General features: G+C 37.0%; 1 protein-coding gene across 1 annotated transcript; it reads right to left on the bottom strand.

Moving 5' to 3' along the window:
• Positions 1 to 453: 453 nt before the first annotated feature.
• Positions 454 to 14556, bottom strand: TXNRD3 (thioredoxin reductase 3). Its single transcript, XM_010718544.3, has 15 exons — positions 14496 to 14556; positions 12678 to 12787; positions 12029 to 12142; positions 10260 to 10332; positions 9330 to 9449; positions 8792 to 8934; positions 7280 to 7395; positions 6962 to 7187; positions 6749 to 6841; positions 6251 to 6327; positions 4834 to 4990; positions 4546 to 4653; positions 3593 to 3688; positions 2026 to 2160; positions 454 to 1738 (listed from the first exon to the last, which is right to left on the bottom strand). The coding sequence occupies exons 4-15, from the start codon at positions 10303 to 10305 to the stop codon at positions 1676 to 1678; spliced, it is 1380 nt and encodes a 459-aa protein (XP_010716846.1). The 5' UTR covers positions 10306 to 10332; positions 12029 to 12142; positions 12678 to 12787; positions 14496 to 14556; the 3' UTR covers positions 454 to 1675.
• Between the last annotated feature and the right edge of the window lie 5759 nt (positions 14557 to 20315).

Raw genomic sequence — 20315 nt, 5'->3', positions numbered from 1 at the left:
TTTCCCAAGTTCCATCTCAGCTACTTATATTGTGCAAAGTCCACAAAATATTATCTGTTGTAGTTCATCCTAATCTCTACTCACTTTTTAAACAGTAAAGTTTAAGTACTCTGGAGAACTGCTAGGCATCCATAGCAAAACCCCAAAACCTTAACGTTACTAAACAGTAGAATACCTGCAGGTGTGGTGATAAAAGACTAACATGCATATATGCAAGACATTCTGAATTATACAACCTGATATAAAGTTGGCCTCTCAGCTTGAACAGCAAAATCTGTATACAGAAGTAGAAGCATGTTAGATTTCTGGAGCAAGCCCCCAGACTTGACAAGAGAATTTCCTTCTCCGTTTAAGAGATCACAGAATGCACAAGTCTATGGAAGCATTAGTACTGCATATGAAACAATATAATTTCAGCACAAATAAGACTTATTATGTACGCATTAATGCAAATAATGAGGTCAGACAACAAAACGTTGTGTTATTTATTGAACTTCAAATGCCATATTACATCAGATTAAATAGTTAAAAATTATTTGTTTATTATAATACAATGTTCAAAACAGCCTTTCAAAGCATCTCTTTGAACAAAACTAAGAGCCAAATTCAAGCATCATTCCCCCAGAATAGAAGGCTGGGGTGGAAGAAAACTTCAGAGTAATGACTGTACACAACACTACACAAAGTGTGACAGCATACCAAGTCATTGTTCTCTGCTGCAACACATGCTCCAAAGAGACATTCTATGCAATACATGTTACCATCATGACAGGCATCTACTATATTAACAGGGCAGATTATTCTGAGATTCTTCTCTTTCAAACTTCAATACTGCACAGAAGAATACAGATGTAACATTTCTGGGTTCTGTGATGTTTTACAGTAGAGCTGAAGCTAGATTTGAGACTATTAGCACTAAGTACAGCCATAAATAGCAATAGCGAATTGACAAGGTCCTGCACTTATGCTCTTCAACCCTGACATACAAAATTCCTACAATTCAATTTCTCTTAAAGACATAATGCCACCTGAGGTCAAACTAAGAATGTAACAGCAGCAATGTCTTCGAAGTTTTGAAGTTTTAGACTGGTTGAAAGGAGATACTAATACTTTAACTGCACTATTCATCCACTGCATCCAATTTGTGCCCATCTTGCCTCAACTAGACACACAAATAAAACAAAATGCATTAATGAAATTAGATAACTTTAAACTGCTGGTAAGATTCATTCAGTTATATATTTGTCTTCTACTTCAGGCATTTAGACAAGACTCTGGAGCTTAGAAGTGTCAGCTTTAATTTGTGCAACTTGAGGATTTCCTTCAGGAGAAGTTCAGTCATCTGACTGGATGAAAATATCTCCCAACCTTGCATGGCAGCCATCAGTTACAGCTCACCTCACAGTAAGGTTTTGAGCCAGAACGTCAAAAAAGCACATTAGTGCCAATTCCAAGCAAAGTCAGGATTTTCTGTTCAAGATTTCCCTGCTGTATTACTGCTTCCATTTGCAACACTATTTACTGAGGAAGCCTTACTAAAGCACCACTCCCCACTGCACTACATACAACGGTACTGATGCAGATGTCTATTTTATCGCACAACAGTTTGATGTAAAGGACTTCCACAGAACTAAGTGTGAACAGTATGAAAGCAAGTAAGACAGCAGGTTTAACCTCAGCAGCCCCGTTGAGTGATGTCTTGTCCTGAAGATTTTGTAATATCCATTGTAGTGAACACCTGCAAGAAATCAAAACAATTGCTTATTTACTATTGCTCTGTATCATAATCCACATGGCTATCAGGCTCTTCTTGCGAAATAACAATGCTAGAGTTCTTTAAGTTGCTACAATGGAAAAAGTTGCAGTGCACACTTAACGCCTCCTATCGCATCTCAGTATCTTGTAGTCAGAAGTTAAGCAAATGCTAAACAACACTCAGTATAAAATGCACTTCAGTATTCATTTCTTGCATCTAAGTAACCACCTTCACAAGTAGGTTTTAAATAAAGCTCTTTTGGCCCTTACCTCTGCACATGTTGGATGGATACCAATTGTCTCATCAAGGAGTTCTTTGGTGAGACCACATTTTATTGCAGCTGCAAAACCTTGGGTAACTTCACCAGCATTAGGCCCAAGAACATGAAATCCTACCACACGGTTCTTTGAGGTAAAAAAAAAAACAAGAATTAGTGAAATAGGTAACGTTTAACACAGTTTCAGCACTACAAACTCCTACCACACCTAAATGTATATGCTATGCAAGCAGGTCAATAGCATCATCTTGGGAGGAGAAGAAAAAACCCACAAACCACTCTGAAGATAGTTCTATGGCTTATTTCAGCCTTCCATACCATTATATCAGAAGAAAACAGGCTTTAACATGAGTTTTATTATTCTTGAACAGCACTCAAAAAAACTCTAAAGATATTAAAACTAATCAACTGCAGTTGACAAAATCATCATCTATTATTTTGTAGGTAAGCAGTATGTTCAGATCTACAATAAATTCAAATGAAGGAGCTGCTTATGTTGTCTTAAAAACATCTGATACTGAACAGATTCACTGGCTGTTCTCTTCCCCTAAACTATTAAGAATTTCCTTCAAAACATACTAGGTTTGTATTTTGAGCAAGCTGTCTCTGTAGAAAGATCTACAGATCTACAGTTGTGGCTGTAGCCTACAGAAATAAGATAAAAATTACTGTGGCCTGTTTCAGTTTGCTTGATTAATTGATTTACCAAGAGGAATACAAAATTTGGCTTAAAACATTTTCCTAAAGCGTTCCACAATGCCGTCAGAGGAGCTCTAGACCAGGTCTGACCATAATTTGCAAGAAACAACACATTCCTTATTTACATTTCCGACATTCACCATACTAGGAAAAAAAAAAAAGGTTCTGTAAGGCAAATCTCACCTCCAGTGTTTTCATTTGGCTATTTTTTGCCTTCAATAAATGCAGCCTTTGAGAATGGCATAGGTAAATAAGGAAGAGTAAGCATGGCTAAGATAAGAGGAAATAAGCTATTTCATCATATAATTCCTTCTCTCCGAAGTCATTTTTAAACAAAGTCTTTCTTTGTATCAGACAGTTTTCCACACAGATACTAGACAGCACTGACACTTCTTTTTTGCAAGAAAACCCACCAACCACTAGAAATTCTTATCACTGAGGTTCTAGGATCAAGATATTTTACAGGTTTCTGCTAAACACACAAACATTTGAACACTGCAAAGAGCACATAGCAAAAAAACCCAACCCCACAAAAATCCAGAAGCGTAAGCCAGCAATTAAAAAAGAAAAACTCTGGAGAATTTCTTCAATGAATCCATCCTTAAATAGAAATTCAGGATGAAGTTTCATAATCCATAAACTATTATTTGCTGAAACAGCTGTTACAAAGAAAAAACCACCACACAATACACATCAAAGAATCTGATCTTTCCAAAGTGACTAAATCTATTAAAACTATGCTTACATTAACAGAACAGATAGAGTTGGCCTAAGTCAAGACAGAAAATATTAAACATTTGGCTGGTCCAAACAAGTTATCATGAATACACTGAACACACACATTTTGGCTTACTACTTACACTGTCAAGTTTATTGCAGATAATCTTTGCATAACAAGTGTTGTTATCTCTACCTGGTATTGTCCATTCAAGTGGCCAGAACAAACTGTGATAAACCTAAGGAAGACAAGACAGGACATAATTGTCTGATGAATTCAATCAAGGTTTATTTTTTCAAACTGTATTTGCAGATAGGTGATTTGACATTTAACCCACTACATTTTGATTATTTGTTAAACAATACAGTGTTTTCTTCTTTCTCCCCACTACCCCCACTCCCACCCAGTCCATCTTCCAAAAGTTAGAGGAACACTTGGTTAAAAACACATGCTCTAACTTAAACACTCAATTTAATACAGCTACAGCTTATGATTGTAATTGCAGAGAGAAAAGTTTTTAAATTAGTATAAATTTAATATCTAGTTTCTCTATACTTAACCCTACTGTGCAAAACAATTAAAGCAGATGCTAAATAACTCAAAGTTTATTTGAAGGACATAAGGAGTTAAATAGAAAGCATACAAACAGCTCTAACTTTAGCATTTTTTAATAGCATTGTCTTCTTCAGAGAATCATTGAAGCCAGAAATTATGTTAAAACAAATTACAGCCAACACTCCTAAAGTCTAAAAAAAAGATCAGGAAGAAATTTATACCCAATTTAGGTACAAAGAACACATACAAAATTGGCAGTCTCAAGAGTCTGGTATACTTTAGCATTAATAGTATTTACATTCTTACAACAAAAAAAAGCTACCCACAGCTTTGCAACCTGATTTTGGCCTCCTGAAATCAAACATTTCTCAGCAGCATGCAAATAGCTATGCACAACTCTAGTGTTACCAAGTCGTGAATTTCTAGGAGTCCAGTAACTTCGTCATCGTATGACACTTTCATGATCAAAGACTTGTTGAAGTAACCTCTACAGACAAAAAACATCAAGCTCCAGGTTAATCAAATATTGAGTGCTCTCACCTCCAAATTTTGTTCTCCATATTCTTCTTTGGCTTTCTCTTCAGCTAGCCCACAGCTGCCATACTCTAAAGGAGTAAACACTGTCGTTGGTACGTTGATATAGTCACACTGAAAAAGCAAAATATATATTTAGACTGTGCAATCAGTAATTCATAAGAAAATTTATGAGCCTTTCCTTTTTTGCCAAATGCTCACAGTCCCCACAGTCACACATACAAATCAACCTGGTGTCACTGAAAGTCTGAGGCAAAAAGTATTGAAGTTAAAATTGTGTTCTTACAGATTTACCTTTGTGGAACTACCACCATAGAGCCTGCGGGCCAAGAGTTTCCCTGCCTGAATGGCAACAGGAGTAAGTTCAAGCTTTCCGTCCAAGATATCTCCAATAGCATAAACATAAGGCACGTTGGTTTGTTCTTCATCATTTACAGGTACTTTCCCATTCCTTTAAAAAAAAAAAAAACAGAACAGCGTTCAATATCACAACCTTCCTCAGAGGCCTCCAAAAACTATATACTCAATAGCAGGGAGATGTTCTGCCACAAAGATGTTAAGAAAACATGCTTAGTACTTAAAGTAAGTACACTTCTTTTCCACTTCATTTGCAAGCTCTTCAAAGCATCAGTTACCTTTAACTCTACATGGTTGAAGTCAGTTTTCAACACAAATCTGATGACATTTAAGTTGGTCAGAAATCTTTGGATGTTTGATTTTTTACTTGAATGCCATACAGCTTGCAATTTTCATTTTCCCCTATGGGGAAAAAGTTGCATCACTCACATGTTTAAATCGCAGAATTACAATGCAAGGGACCTCAAGAGATCATTGAGTTCAAGCCCTCTGCTAAAGTAGGTTCCCTAGAATAGGTTGCACAGGTAGGCACCCACTTGGGTCTTGAATATCTCCATTGAAAGAGACTCCACAACCTCCCTGGACAACCTGTTCCAGTGCTCTGTCATCCTTACCTAAAGGAGTTCTTCCACATGTTAGTACAGAACTTCTTATGTTCAAGTTCTTGTCCTATTACTATGCACCACCAAGAGCCTGAATAAGCTTGTTTAATAAATTTCTAGCTGCTGGAAGCTGACTAATTATTCTCTCTCTGATCTATATAATCCTGCCTCTTCCTTTGTACCAGGTTTTGCAACAGACTCTAGAGAGAAAACAAACAAAATCTGTAAGGAGTGTGAAGTTTACTTCTTTAAATCCTCAGACTGACTTGCCAAATAAGATCCAGGGCTACAGCACTACTTGAAGACTTAAAAGCCTACTACAAAAAAGATAAGAAACACATCACAAATATACTAAGATTCCTGTAGATCTACAGTTTAAGCTCATATGTGGAACAGCTATCAAGAAATGCTGAAACAAGAATACTTTATTTTTTATTTTTTATTTACTTTTTTATTTTTAGCAGGCCTCCCCTCGTAAGTTAAGAGAGTACTAGACTGTAGTTTCTGAACAAATTAAGTAAATATTAAGTGTATTGCAGGAGTGCAGCAGCCAACAAGTAGGTACTACAATAGATCTTTTATGGAAATGAAGTTTGAGAAATTGTACTGAAATCCAGGACAGATAAGATGTCAAAGATTCATATAACTGCTTGGCTTAAAAAAAGAATGAGGTTAAAAAAATATCAGTATCATTAGATATTATTAAAAAGGTAAAATAAATCAGTGGCTTATAGGAGCTGAGCAATACTTACTTCTCATTGATTTTGACACCAATTGTCTGTAAGCCAATATTTCTGGTACAAGCATCCCGACCAATGGCTAACAAAACCTAAAAAATTACATACAGTAACTTTAAAGAAGTGTAAAGCTGATTAGGTTTTACTCTTCTCTGAAACGGCTTTAAAGCATTCATAATTGAAGTGACTTCTCAAAAAAATTTTATGAAGAGGAGTCCCCAGTTCAGCCTCCCTCATGTGCAGCTTATTTCAGAAATGCAACATCAGCTACAAAACAAAACAAAACATTGTGCACAAAACCTAAATTCCACTCATTGAAATTTCACTTCTTCTGCTGACAAGGTGCAACTGGAGATGATTATTCAATTCCATTTTTTTTTCCTGCCAGGAAACTACTTGTCTTTCTTGGCAAATAATTCTTCTCTTTGCCTTATCCTGAACAGCTTTTAAAGTATTTTAATATATTTTCACAGCACTGCTATATTTAGTTACTTCAAATCCAGAAATGCTTACAGTGTTATATTCTCCTTCAAAAATTTCTGGACCCTCAGTACACTTTGCTGTCACTTTTAGTCTTCCCGGTGTGCCATCCTCCAGCCTTTCTACCTGTACAAAGATTTGCAAGATTAGAGTGTTTTTAAGCAGTAGAAAGCATTTTTTTTTTTTTTAACCTGTGTTGTTTAAGGTAATTTTGCGCAAAGAGAAGGAAGCTAAGAAAGCACTTGCCTGAGTAGGTACAAACTTTCTTATGAATGTTACACCATGTGTTTCCATGTGGGCACCTATTTTTTCTGCCATCTCTTGGTCAAAGCCTCGGAGGAGTATGGAACGCACCATGACTGTGACATCTAGACCTAAACCAGCAAGAAATCCTGCACACTCCAGTGCCACATAGGAAGCACCCACAACTAGCGTTTTGCCAGGGCAGTAAGGCAGGGAGAAGAGGTCATCACTAAAAAGAAAAGAAGTTACATGGCTCTTTTAATATGGTCTTTGCAAGTTTTAGAGCAGAGAAAATTCAGTTCGTTATGCTTTTAATCTCACCTTGTAATACAGTATTCTTTATCTCCAGGAATACCCAGATATCTAGGCCTTTCTCCTGTTGCCAGGACAAAAGTCTCTGCTGTGTGATAGGTTACTTGTCCTTTTCTATTAGTTGCCTGTTTATAAACACAAAAGTCTTTACCTTAGGAATAGGTTTTACAACAAAGTAAAAAACCAAAATACGATCTTCACCTAAACATTGCAGATATGTTTAAGAATTTATGTACAGGTAGTTTCAAACATTTAGACAGGCCATACAGATCACTGCTGAACTACTTGTTTAAAGCACAGACTATTACTCTGTTCTTTTAGTTTACAGCACATAAAATCATTTACTACTTGAATTCTGCTCATATGAACAATTAAATCTACATGAGTAGTTGATAACTTTAAATTATAAAAATCCACAACAAATGAAGGCTGCTCTTCCACCCCTTGCTTCTAAGGAAAGACCAACTAATTACAGAATAACACCAATCACTTCTTATGCTAATTTAGAAAAATAAAAATATAATCTACTTAAATGCTTTAGGAGGGTCTAATACCCTATTTTAAATGAATTAAAAGTGATTTAGTTATTTTCTTGATCTCTAAAGGCCCTTGGGGAATTTTATCCTGCCAATGCATCTCTTCTGAAATCCAATCTTCATTCTTGTTCTTTATTTACCAACACAGAAAGAGAAGCTTCCTCCCCAGCAAGTTATCAGATAGTGTAGGTTGGAAGGGATCTCAGAAGTTCATCAAGTAAAACCTATTACTGAAAGTTTCTGTTCTACTTTATTTATAGAAAAAGAGCACTATTAAGCAGATAACCTGCACATGCAGACACTGAAACAGTTGGCAGATGAAGCAAGTAGAGCACACCATCTTCTCAGTACTAATCACTTGGTTTGAAATACATTTATTTCATCCTTCATAAGCTCATACTGAAAACAGACAATTGCAGCCACTGATCCAGATAGTTTTCTTCAAAACGCAATTCTTCTAAGTTAACCTTGCTACACTACTATCACTCATAGCAGGATTGCCAGCACATGCTCTGTCTTGCAAGACAGTTTAATTCTTATGCTGATACAGCATAAGGTTCTATCTAGCACTATTATGCAAGTGCTTAATCCAAATTTAATTTCTGCAGTCTGTGCAATATGTAGTACGTATCTTAGTATGAAGAGTTCCCAAGTGGCATATTGTTACTGCTAAAGGGTTTCTGTGCTTTTTTTTTTTGGCTCACCTTAAGCAAAGCTAGCCACAGAGACTACTTCGCCATATACATGCAAGACTTCAGTTTAACCAACATCCACATTACTCCTATGTTTGCCAGTCTAGTAACTTGCACTGTGACATGTAATAAAGCAAAACATCAATTTGAATTGGTATTTCATTTCAGGAACAACTTCTTTTAGGCTGACAATGTCAGAATGAAGATTTTTTCCTTGATGGAATTTAAAAGGCAGCTCAAGAGCCCAAGTTTTTCCTCCCAACTAAATAAAATCTTTTAAACATAAGACATACCTTAACTTTGTGTGGTTCAACAAATTCTCCATAGGAATTTTGGTATGTCACAGATTTCTCTCTTAAGGACAATCGATAGCCCCAGTTTAAAGAGCCAATGTAGTTTTGAACTGCTTCTACCATGGTCTCCCAGTTGTGTTTAACTGAAACAAGCCATTAATTTCATATTTTAGAAACCAAATGAACTGTTAAAAGATCAAATCTTATTCGTTGTACATTTTGTTAAGCAGCCATCATTATTAGTAATGATGATGCCTATTAGAGTCTTAAATCACCATGATACATTTACCTGACTTGTAACTATCTGAAATAAGCCCATTCAAGAAGCTCATCCATTTATTTGAGATAATACAGGGAATAAAACACAACTAGCTTCTAATCTTAAAGATTTTTTATGTATGACTCGAGGAGGAAGAATCATTGATTTACTTGGTAAACAAGCAGAGTTCAATAATTACCTAAGTCTGAAGTACATAGAACTGGCATAACTATCTAAGAGTCATCTGTACAGTCTTGTCTGTCCCATGTTCTTACTAACCTTGTTCTTCATACTGCCAGCCGTATGCTCTTGAATCTTTGAGTGCCTGCCCCAGAAGTGCTGCTTGATGCATTAGCTTCTTTGGAATACAACCTACATTTACACATGTACCACCAAGTCCTAAGATGGGAAGAACCATGTTATTGCTTGCATGAACAAAATATTTATGCTTCTATTATGCTTGGCATAGTCACCCGTATATCAGTTCACGATACTGTAACAAAACTAACATGAAATTCTGCTGTTAGAGACATTTTAAAATATGAATACACCAAGTTTACAAATTTGTATTCAGTTTAAGAAGTCATTTGACTCATCCGGCCAAGAAGGGTTTACTGTGATGTCTTCAATATACATCCATGATAGCTACTTACAGGGTGCTTTGTAAGTAAGTTGGATCAGCAAGAAATCATGACAGAAAAACCCAGAGTTCAGAATTATCTATTCTGTGGAAATCTGAAATACAAATCTGCTTTAAAGCTATGAAAGTACAGTCACACTTCAACTCAGTCTGACCACTGAAATTCCTTACTATTTCTCAATTGCCAATAGCATTAATAAGGTCAGACAGTAGCTGTTTAATTATAAAAAGGTGATGCATGCACAGCCATACAGTCACGCTGTTTTACACATAACCTAGATCAGTCATTCATGAAATAAACCAGATGAACTAAAAAGGCATTAAAAACAGACAAAAGATTGTGAATACGCACACACACACGTTTGGCCACAGTTTGTAACTGAATTATAACAACACTTGACAAAGAACAGAGAGCTAGCAATATACAAAACAGAAATAACCATCCAGGCATGTCAGAAAAGCAACTCCTTTGTTATGTTTCAGAATTCTGCCATAATTTTGAAGAATACAAATCCACAGTATCTTACAAATCAATACACTTATCACTGGTACTCAAACACCATATTTACCCCAGGTGGTTCCCAGGGGCGTTGGCACAACATAATCTAATACCATCACTTTCTTTCCCAAGGTAGCAGCTTCCTGTATAAAAAAAAAAAGGAAGATAAACCAGCATTAACAAATATTTCCTTGACCAAGAAATATGACTGCTCGTTTGCACTGATGATATACTTAGCACAAATATAAGGCTCTTATGCTAGTCAGTCTCATTACCATGTGTAGCTCTTCTACCTTCTCTACTATCAAACATTCATGTCCTATGAAAATAATGAGAAAACTTGGGCTTCTTCAGTCTGAAGAAAAGAAGGTTATGGTAGATAGCAACCTTCCAGTGCCTAGGAGTCACAGTACTGGAGCCATGCTCACTGCAGTGGCAAGTGGTGGAAGGATAAAAGAAAAAGTCCCTAAGTTGAAATAAGATAATGAAGAACAAACTTAATTCCATGAAGACAGACAAGTAGGAAAGTGGGATTCCCAGACACACTGGTACCCCAAGACTTTGAAGATTTTCAAGACCCAAATAAATAAGGCCCTGCATAACCTTAGCTCACCGTGCTTGAAGTCAAAGCTTTGATTAGATATCCACCTGATGTCCATTTCAAACTGAATAATCCTATAAACCTATATCCACAGAATGACCAAGCACTTGAGTGAATCTACTCAATATTAGATGTTTTTTTAAGGGCACCTAAAGGTTTGATCCAATCTGTTTAAGAGCTCCTGCATACAATTGCTGTGATCCTGGATCAAACAAGTTTAGAATTACCCACTTATTTCCTATTTTTCAAATAAATGAACTCTTCCACTCTGAACAAGTTGGTAATTACCACCAAATTTACAGTTCATGTCCCAGAAGGCACTAAGGAAAGATTTGCAGCATTCTGAAAACTAGCCTACTGAAGGAGTTGTTGGATAAAGTGGAGGGAGATTTACGTTTAATAGCTTATTATACTGTAACTACAGGAAATGAGAGCCTTCCAGAAGCCCTCTTCAGTCCAAGGACACTGAAGCCACATCAACCACCTGTGACTGACTATTATGATATACACACAAATCTGGAGGAAAGGAAGAACTCACACCTTCTCCCACAAATTAGAATAAAGTACAATGCGTATCTCCTTCTCTACCTTTCTTATGTTGATCTAGTTATAGCTGCATGCTTAATTATACTGTTGTATAGAAGTCAGCAAGGTTACCAAGAGCAACCTCACCGTGACCAAAACAAAAATTAACAGCTAAGATGGCTAGCTGAGAAGTGGGAAACATGGGTTCAAATCCCTTGTGTAGAAAACTGAACCTGCATCCCAGGTCTAGTGGCACTCTGAATAACAGCTAACTGTGAAAGAGGTGCACCATCTGTTACCATTTCTGAAAAAGCAGCTAGAAGGGATAATGAAATGTGAAACAGCTCATTCAGATAACAATTGAAAACACTTCGTTTTAGATTACTGGTAGTCCTGGATCCTAATATGCAGAAGTACTTCAAGTTTTCCAGATTACTGTTTGGAAGCATTCTAGTGCCTGTACACTGCTCATAAAGAGGAAACACTTAAAAAGTTCCACTCTCAGCTAGGAACCTAAAACCTATTATTAGATCAAGACCTGAGTAGTCATTGTCTAGGAAGTTGTCCATACAACAGGCTGTCATTCTTTGAATGAGCAAACTACCAAGACTGCTCCTGATTCATTAATAAGACTAACACTACTAATCACTACTGTGATTAATATGGAAACTTATTTTTGATGAAGTTTCATATACAACTTGTTCATGTCATACCTTGGAACAAGCGAGTCCGCCTGAGCCACCACCAATAATAATGAGGTCATAATCATAGGTTTCTGCATCTTTGACATTACCAAGAAGTTTTTGCAGTGTTCCATTCTCATAAGCCTGTAAAATCAAGTCACCACATATTTCTAAGCAAAAACTGAAATACAATGCCTTTTCTGACCTAGACCACTCAGTCTAATTACTTCCCCTTCATTATTGTAACAGAAAACACAGCTGTTCCTGAATTTCTGTATCTGTATGGGCAAGGACTCCTCCAAGCAATCTGATCTAGCTGAGTCTGCTCTGAAAAGGGGATCCCAAAAAATTCTGCAATTTTTAAGTTTATGATCCTGGAAAAGATTCAAACATGTTCACATTTATTTGCACAACAGACTTTAGGTCACAGAACACACAAGTTAAAAACACTTGATGGCCTATTTCCTCAGTCCTACAGCTTGGATTGAGTGCTGCACAAACTTTCTAAGTCTGTCTGCAGATAAATTCAAGAAAATGCACACTTGCCTATTTGTAACAGAAATGCAGAGGCTAAGTTAATTCACCAACAAGCTAGACGGTAGAAGCACAAGAAAAGTGACTTGACTTAACATCACCCCTCCATTCTTGTCTACTCCTAGTTATTTTTAAAGGAAGTTACCTTGTAAGTTGCATCACAGCCACCTATATGTTTTCCATTGACAAAAACATTAGGCACAGTCCTCTGATTAGTTAACTCCACTAACACTTGCTGAATACTGGGTCCATCATCTAAAAACAAATGAAAAAGGTATATTAAACTATTTTCAAGAAGGGGCTTTTTATACAAGCTGACATTTTAAAGGTGTAGACTGCAACATATATAGGTCTGTCAAGAAAACAATTATTTACTAAGTATCACATTTCTACATATATTGGACACAAAATACTTTGCGAAAAGGCTGGCTAAAATATGGAGGATAAATAGGTACTGCAAGCCAAAGTCCTTCGGGCTGAAGTAGTTGAAGTAATCAAGTTTAGCCCCACGTTTTCTGGATTCTTTCCAGAATCCCATTCTGACAGTGTAACATTTGGTAACACACTTAAAATTTTAAATATATTTATCTTTCTATATATACTTACACATATATATTATTTTTTGTATTAGTCTAAATATTACTAAAAATTCATAATAATAGACACAAAAGTAAATACAATTTAGCTATATATATATATATAATATATATAATATATAAAATATATTAGATACCACAAGAAATCATACAGTTTTTTTTTCCCCAGTAGAATTGTCTGGTTTTGGAGTTCTGTTCCACTTAAGTGCATACAGTTTTGCCCAGCAGCTTTGTAATTACAAGAATTTGGAGATCAGAAGAATAAGCGTGGTCATGTTCAAAGCATCTTCAAGCTTTTTCTATCTGCCACACTCTTTGAAATCTTCCTGTTTTAAGACCATCATTGCCTGACCTGACATCTGAATCACCAGCACCAATAGGCAGCCTCAGCTTAGAGCTCTCAAAAGTTGTACAGTAGTAAATGTGGGAAGATTTTACAGTAATCACTGGTTAAAAATCTTTATACTCCGAGATTTATTTACCATCAGTGATTGAAACAACTGCAAAAGAAACGTTTTCTTAATAACAAGTAATTTCAGGAAATCAAAGAATTACTGAGAGCTGTACTGTGAATATATATGGCTATGCCTAGTTTATAGTATTTTTTACTTTTCGTTAATAAAAGTTGAGATAAGTCCGATGAGGTACTTTTATTACTAACACATTTTCCCCCTCAAATACTGCTTAAACATGCTTGAAAAGAAAGGATTAGAAACTACATTTTCTTTCTATGCATAGGAAAAATAAAATATAAAATCATACGAATGATGATCCGTAATCAACAGCTTACTAATGGTGTGATGAGGAACTCATTGTAATTTTAGAAACGTTGTTCTTAAAACTACAAGCAGTATATACACATGTATAACACGCTACATGAGTGGTGAAAGTAAAGGCTTTAGAAAAAGCTCAAATGGATAACAGTAAAGACAGTGGAATTCACGTTCTTTCCAATGACTCAGCAGCTTTCCCTATGAAGGTCACTGTTACACCACATCAAACATTAACAATTCATCTAGAAGCCATAACAGAGGTAAGAGAAAACTACCAAAGGCTTCTTCCTGAAAGACGGGACTCCCAAAGGAGAAACCAGATCTTACATCCTCTGTACATACAATCAGTAGATGGCTTGTACTGAAAGAGGACCTTTAGTGAAATTAAAAATGTATCCCCCACACTAAAATCCATAATGAAGCCAATTGCTTTTTGGTCTCCATACATTTAAAATTGAGACTCAACAATCCTCACGAGTCCTTTCCATGATTCCTCAAGTCTTACCTTAGCTCAAGACAGCTTAAAGCAGTGCACATTCACCCAGTTCTAGTTACATTAAGCAACACCTGATACACTTTCTTTCTGCTACTTACCAGTTACATCCAGTTCCAAAGCATAGTACTGTACACCTAGCGAGCGGAAGAGTTCTTTTACCTGTAACAGAAAAGGACACAATGTTTTTGTACCCAGGCAGACTGCCAAGGCAAAGCTTCCACAAGATCTAATACACGGTTCAGGGTAAATGCAGACTTTTAATTCTCAATTATACAAATGCATAACGACTTAAGACTCCATTATAATTCTTTGAGGGTATAGCCATAGATGTCTTTCATAAAGTTTGGCACTAATTCTACATTTTGCACAGTCCTCATTTAAAGTCAGGCTACTTAACAGCGTTCAGACAAAGTATACCACAGATAATCTCCTATTTCAAGTTCAACAGATCTTAAGAGACAACTTCTTTATACAGTTGGCTTAGCTGCAGATCAACATCCCCTGAACAGGCAAAAACAATGACAGTAATTGCTATGTAGAAAAATATCATGAAAAATAATGCAGCAGTCAGATTTTCCAAGTGCTAAGGAAAGAAAGAAGAATGGGGATTAAAGATAACTTGCAAAACAAACACTGTTAAGCAAAAAAACCATTATAAAAAGCCACAAGAGTAATCTCTAAGCACACAGAGCAAGGTCAGCTCAAGCTTACCAGCCCTGTATCAGTCTTGCACTTTTGGTCACTGTATTTCAGAAAATATTTAGAACAAGTGGAGAACAATTAATCTAAGCAGTCAATGAGTTTAACTAAAAGAAAAGATGTGGAAAAACAGCTGTGTTTAAATAATTAACTGACTGCTGTAAGGAAGAAGCAAAGTGGTGGTGGAAGCAATAACTGATGGGATTGAACTGCTTCAAGAGATTATTAGACTGCAGGAAAAGGTTTTCCTGACAGCAAGACACTGAAACACACTGCCCAGGTGGAATACAATCCAGATCAGTGAGTGACTTCAAAGAGCACATCAAATGTGTTTGAACTATCATGTCTCCTACTCTGAGCCTTGGGACAAGACTGGAATTTTTTCCTATTTCTGATTTTGGGTTTCTGGTTTAACATCTGCCTCAGCCTCCAGGATCAGACAGGAGCAGTTCTAACTTATATGCCTTTTATTTTTGTTTCCATCTAAATCATTCATATCTTAAATGTTTCAGGTATTCAGGGGCCAGCATGGAAACAATCAATCACCTCTGTACATGAGCCTTGAAAAGGAAAAAGCCACCCTGCACGACAACTTGAGCTATTTTTTTCCTCCATGGGGAGGAAATTTCCTCTTCTAATAGTTCTGAATGGACAGAGCACTACTACCAGATTCAAATCAAGCAGCCATTTAGAAGTGAGATTTTTTTATTTGCAACATCTATTTGTAAAACTAGCAAAATGGAAATTGTGTGAACTGTTCTCACAGTTTGACAAGGACATACCTCATAACACGGGTAATGTTAAAGCTGGCATATTTACTCCCAGAATGTATCTTGGCAGACTTACCTCTGCAAAGAGATGTTGTAAGGCATTGGGTGAAATATCTGCTTTTCATCCTAACTGTCTTGATATAAGAACAGCTCTAGCAAGAAGCTATAGCTAAATTTCTGCATGCTCCTTGCCAGCCTGGATTCTCAATGGCAGCTTTGCGTGCTCTGTTGTTGATTCAAGAAAGAAAATAAAAATACTTCAACAACCAGCTTTCTGATGAACCTCATACTTACTGACAACACTAAGAGTAAGTTGAATCACATTTAATAAGTTTTAAAATGTTAAATGATAAAAATGATAAAAGCCTTTTGTGTCATTGTGATCCATGTGGTCGCTGTGCCAAGCACCAAGTATTTCACTGCTCTCTGCTTTCTAATGGCTTCAACTTTATTAAGACAGATATAGCTTTTATATTATGTATTAATGATACAAGTTTCCTTATGTCATATTGAAACAGTAACATACTAAAATAAACCCTGCTTGTATAGATGACAGCATTAATTTTACACCTACAAAATAAATGAAGTTGGAGTGGACTTTTTCAGAGGTTACCAGATGCAACTGCCTGCTCAGACAGGAGCACACATGAAGTTGGATCATCTTGGGCAAAGTACTGTCCATGTCGGTTCTGAATACCTACAAGGACAGATAACACAAATCTCTGGGCTGTTCCCATGTTTGACCACCGCCAGGGAAGAATTTCCCTTTCATCTCATTACAATATCCCTTGTTTAACAGTGTGCATATTGTCCTCTGTTCTTTCACTCTAGAACTGAGAAGAGTGTGGCTGTTCTCCCTATCAGGTACCAAGGGGTGATTAAGCAATATAATCCCTCCTATCCTCTTCTTAAGGATAAACAAACCAACTTCTTCTTAAGACATCCCATGTCCCAGACTTCTAAAACCATCTACACAGCCCTAAAAACTTTCCTTCTAAACTCATTGTTACCCTAAGGCTTGCTTACTGGAGTGACCACAGCTATGGGCTTTTGAATAAGTGGGAAACTGCAGCGAAACTATTCCTGCTCTGCAATTGCTGTTATAAGCCCCAGCTGAATGCCATGAAACATCTAAAAAAGCAAAGCTTAAAAAAGACTGCTGCTACAAAGTGGCATACTACAGCTCTGAAGGGAAGTTTTCCACTTGGCTGCTGTTTTAGTCTGCAACAGAACAGCAGGACACAAAAGGCAAGTTTTCATTAGTGGCTTTAAAAAATACATACAAAAAATGCATCTCGAACAGTGGAACAACAGACAGCAGGGGGAGGACAGGACAGAGGACATTTTTAGAACAAGAAAGGATTAAACTGAAAAAAAGACAAATTTAAAGCAGTGCCTTTAGGTGATGTTTATTCTCTATTGAAGATACAGAGTAGAGAAAAAGAACCAGACAAATATCAGGATCCTAATTAGAAGCAGTTATTATAGATTATATGAATAGATCACGCATATATTAGTGGTGATGAAGCAGAAACAAGAGTGACAACTATATGCTCAAAGTTATGAAATCTTCAATACAGGCAGGAGAGACTAGATCTTGCTTTGGAAAAGAGAATAAGAGGAAGAACAGAAAAGTAACAGTAGAGTTGTCTAGAGAAAGGAAACAGGAAATGATTTCTGGTAAATACTAAGGATTCTCCACGGCAAGCAGCACAACTGAAGTTACAAAATACAAAGCCTTCTCAGGTTTTCAAAAAAGACTCCAGAAAATTTTTTATGTAGCACTAAATAAAGAAATAGATTGCACAAAGCTTAGAAATCAGTCTAGCACTCAAGAAAATTCATCCTGGAGATGCTTTTTGTCATTAGAGGAGTTAAGTCTCACATGTAGTAAATTCAAGCAACATGGTATGTTGCATGCCTGCCATTTCAAGTATCAACTAGTATTTAATAGCTACAGCCAAATTGACCCAATGGTCCTGTGGATACAGATGATCTTTAGTAATAGCATAACACGTAACTGGAATAACTGGCAGTTTTTATACAGCTACATTAGCTACTCTTAAAACATTTACTAATGTATCACAGTGTTCAGATCCAGCAATTTCTCACACTAAAAAAAACCCCTTTGTTTTCTTTATACATCTTATTTAGCATTAGTCTTTCCAGAGAGGTAAGAAGTTAAAGAACAGTCAAATTCAGTTATGATGAGGAAGTCATCCTAACACCACCCCTTTCCCACCTCTGCCTGACTTAACAACTGAACAATGAATTGCACTTGCAGAAAACTGCATAATTGCCTGGTCATGCTGCTAGCTAAACCAATCAAACACAGCTACCTAATTAATTCATTTAGAGATTTATTTGCAGATCTGAAGGAAAGTATGATTTTAAAATTCCAGCGTGGCTACTTCCATTTGAAACAAATAATCATACATAGCTTGGGTTGGAAAGGACCTTACAGACCACCTGGTTCAAACCCCTGCCATAGTCAGGGTTACCACCAAGGAGCTCAGGTTGCCCAGGGCCCCACTCATCCTTGCCTTGAATGTCTCCAGGAATGGGGTGTTTGAAACAAAGAATTCTTCTCATGTATCTTTTAGAACATGAATGCACTGTGAACTAGCAATGAACATCATCAGTGTTTCAATTAATGCTACCAAAAACACACTGCTAACGGCCATCCATGGTGAGACATATTGCATAGTATTAATATCTCTGTCTTTAGCAATCTGAAACTATGTGATTATAGCCTAAATACCCAAGCTGTAACAACTCTTCCAAATTATATCCACTTCATTAATTGCACAGACTAGATTAAAACACTGCATCATCCATTGTTCTCTTGTTCCTTTCACTGTTTTATCAGTCTTCATAGGGAGGACATGATAATACTCATATTATTGCAAATATTTCTTTCTTTTACCAAATGATGTCCCATGTGGCTTCTCCCTCCACAAGTTTTCCTCCAATCATCCCTCCACTATACAAACAATTTCTACTGGCTTTCTTCATCATATTATCTTTCTCTTCTCTTCAAAAAAAGAGCATAAACCAAGGAAACCCATCATCAGCTCTTTTCTGCTTCACATCCTGCCCTCCAAATTTACTACCTGTTACTTAACACTCATATAAGGTCTTTTACTCTCCTGCCTAGGAAGGGCCATGAGAGAGGCCTCCCCCTATTCCAGATACATGTTCCCTGCCTTGTAGCACTAACGACAGTATTCCCCAGATCTGACTGTTTCCCAGACGCAATTAATGCTGTCTGATGGAGAAATTTCATACGAATGCAGGAAAAGACATTAATCTGAAATTTAACTACTGGACTGCAATAAGCCTACTTTTCTCATTAGCTCCTTGTATTAGTCAAGTCCCAGCACAATGCCAAAAAGAGATGAATGAATAGGTTTCAAGGTTTAAGAAGTTACTGTGCCATTTTATGACCTCAAAAGACACTGGACTGAGCAACCATGCATGCCAAAAGTTGACTGGCCAGAACCACTGAAAGCACAAAGAATAATACAGTCAGGGACAACTTTAAGTACTTCTCAAAGAACAGCACTGAAGTCAACAAGCAGATCCCCTCAAAAGAAGATACCATTTCAGCCAGATGGACTGCACTTAAGCAAGATAGCCAGCCAACTATTAAGTCATTTTCTCAAACTTCTACTGATAAGATAAACAAGTTTCATTAGGAGATAGCTGCTTACTATGCTAACTTTCTGCCAAAACATTCTTGGTGAGAAGAAACTGATTTGTTTGTCCGGCTGTTTTATACACAGAAGCTTTCCTTCCCAAAACCTCGACTAAGTTGCAAGTTGAGACAGAATATACTCAGTATCTACTCCTACAGCAGGCTCACAACATAGCCTCTCTCGCAAGAGCTGCTGTGACTAAGCCCAAACTACACACAAGAGTGCAGCTTCTGGGTCCTTTTCCTGGTTGTCCGCTCCACTGAAGACCATCAAAGCTCAATCCCACACCTCCTCTCACATTTTTCCCTCACTACATCCACATCAGGCACAGTACTACTAGGTTTAAACATCTCTTAACCCAATGTTTGTAAACATTCATGATTCACAGTGCCTGCAAACACCCAGATTCTGTGAGAGGTATAAATGAAGCCTGACGGTATTCTAAGATTCTAATGAAGATGCTGCTTTTCTTTAACAACTTTTGCTCACCAGCTACAGCTATGCGTGATTCACACATAACAGGGCTAGAAAAATTTCTGTTCTCTCCAATCATCACAACTCATCACTAGGAGCTTTTCTTTGGTAAAACATACACTATGGCTGGAATTCGGAACTTACACTCTTGCAACACAGTCAGCTTTCTCCCTCCAACTTCAAAACCAGCAGAAAGCTCAGCCTACCCTCTGAGCAGCAGCTCTGCTCAAGTTGAACACAGCCAGCACCCCGACCTCCAGCTAACAGCCCGGCAGAG

This window comes from Meleagris gallopavo, chromosome 14, assembly GCF_000146605.3.
Source record: "Meleagris gallopavo isolate NT-WF06-2002-E0010 breed Aviagen turkey brand Nicholas breeding stock chromosome 14, Turkey_5.1, whole genome shotgun sequence".
In the NCBI taxonomy this organism is placed as follows: domain Eukaryota; kingdom Metazoa; phylum Chordata; class Aves; order Galliformes; family Phasianidae; genus Meleagris; species Meleagris gallopavo.
This window is presented reverse-complemented; position numbering and strand designations above follow the sequence as displayed.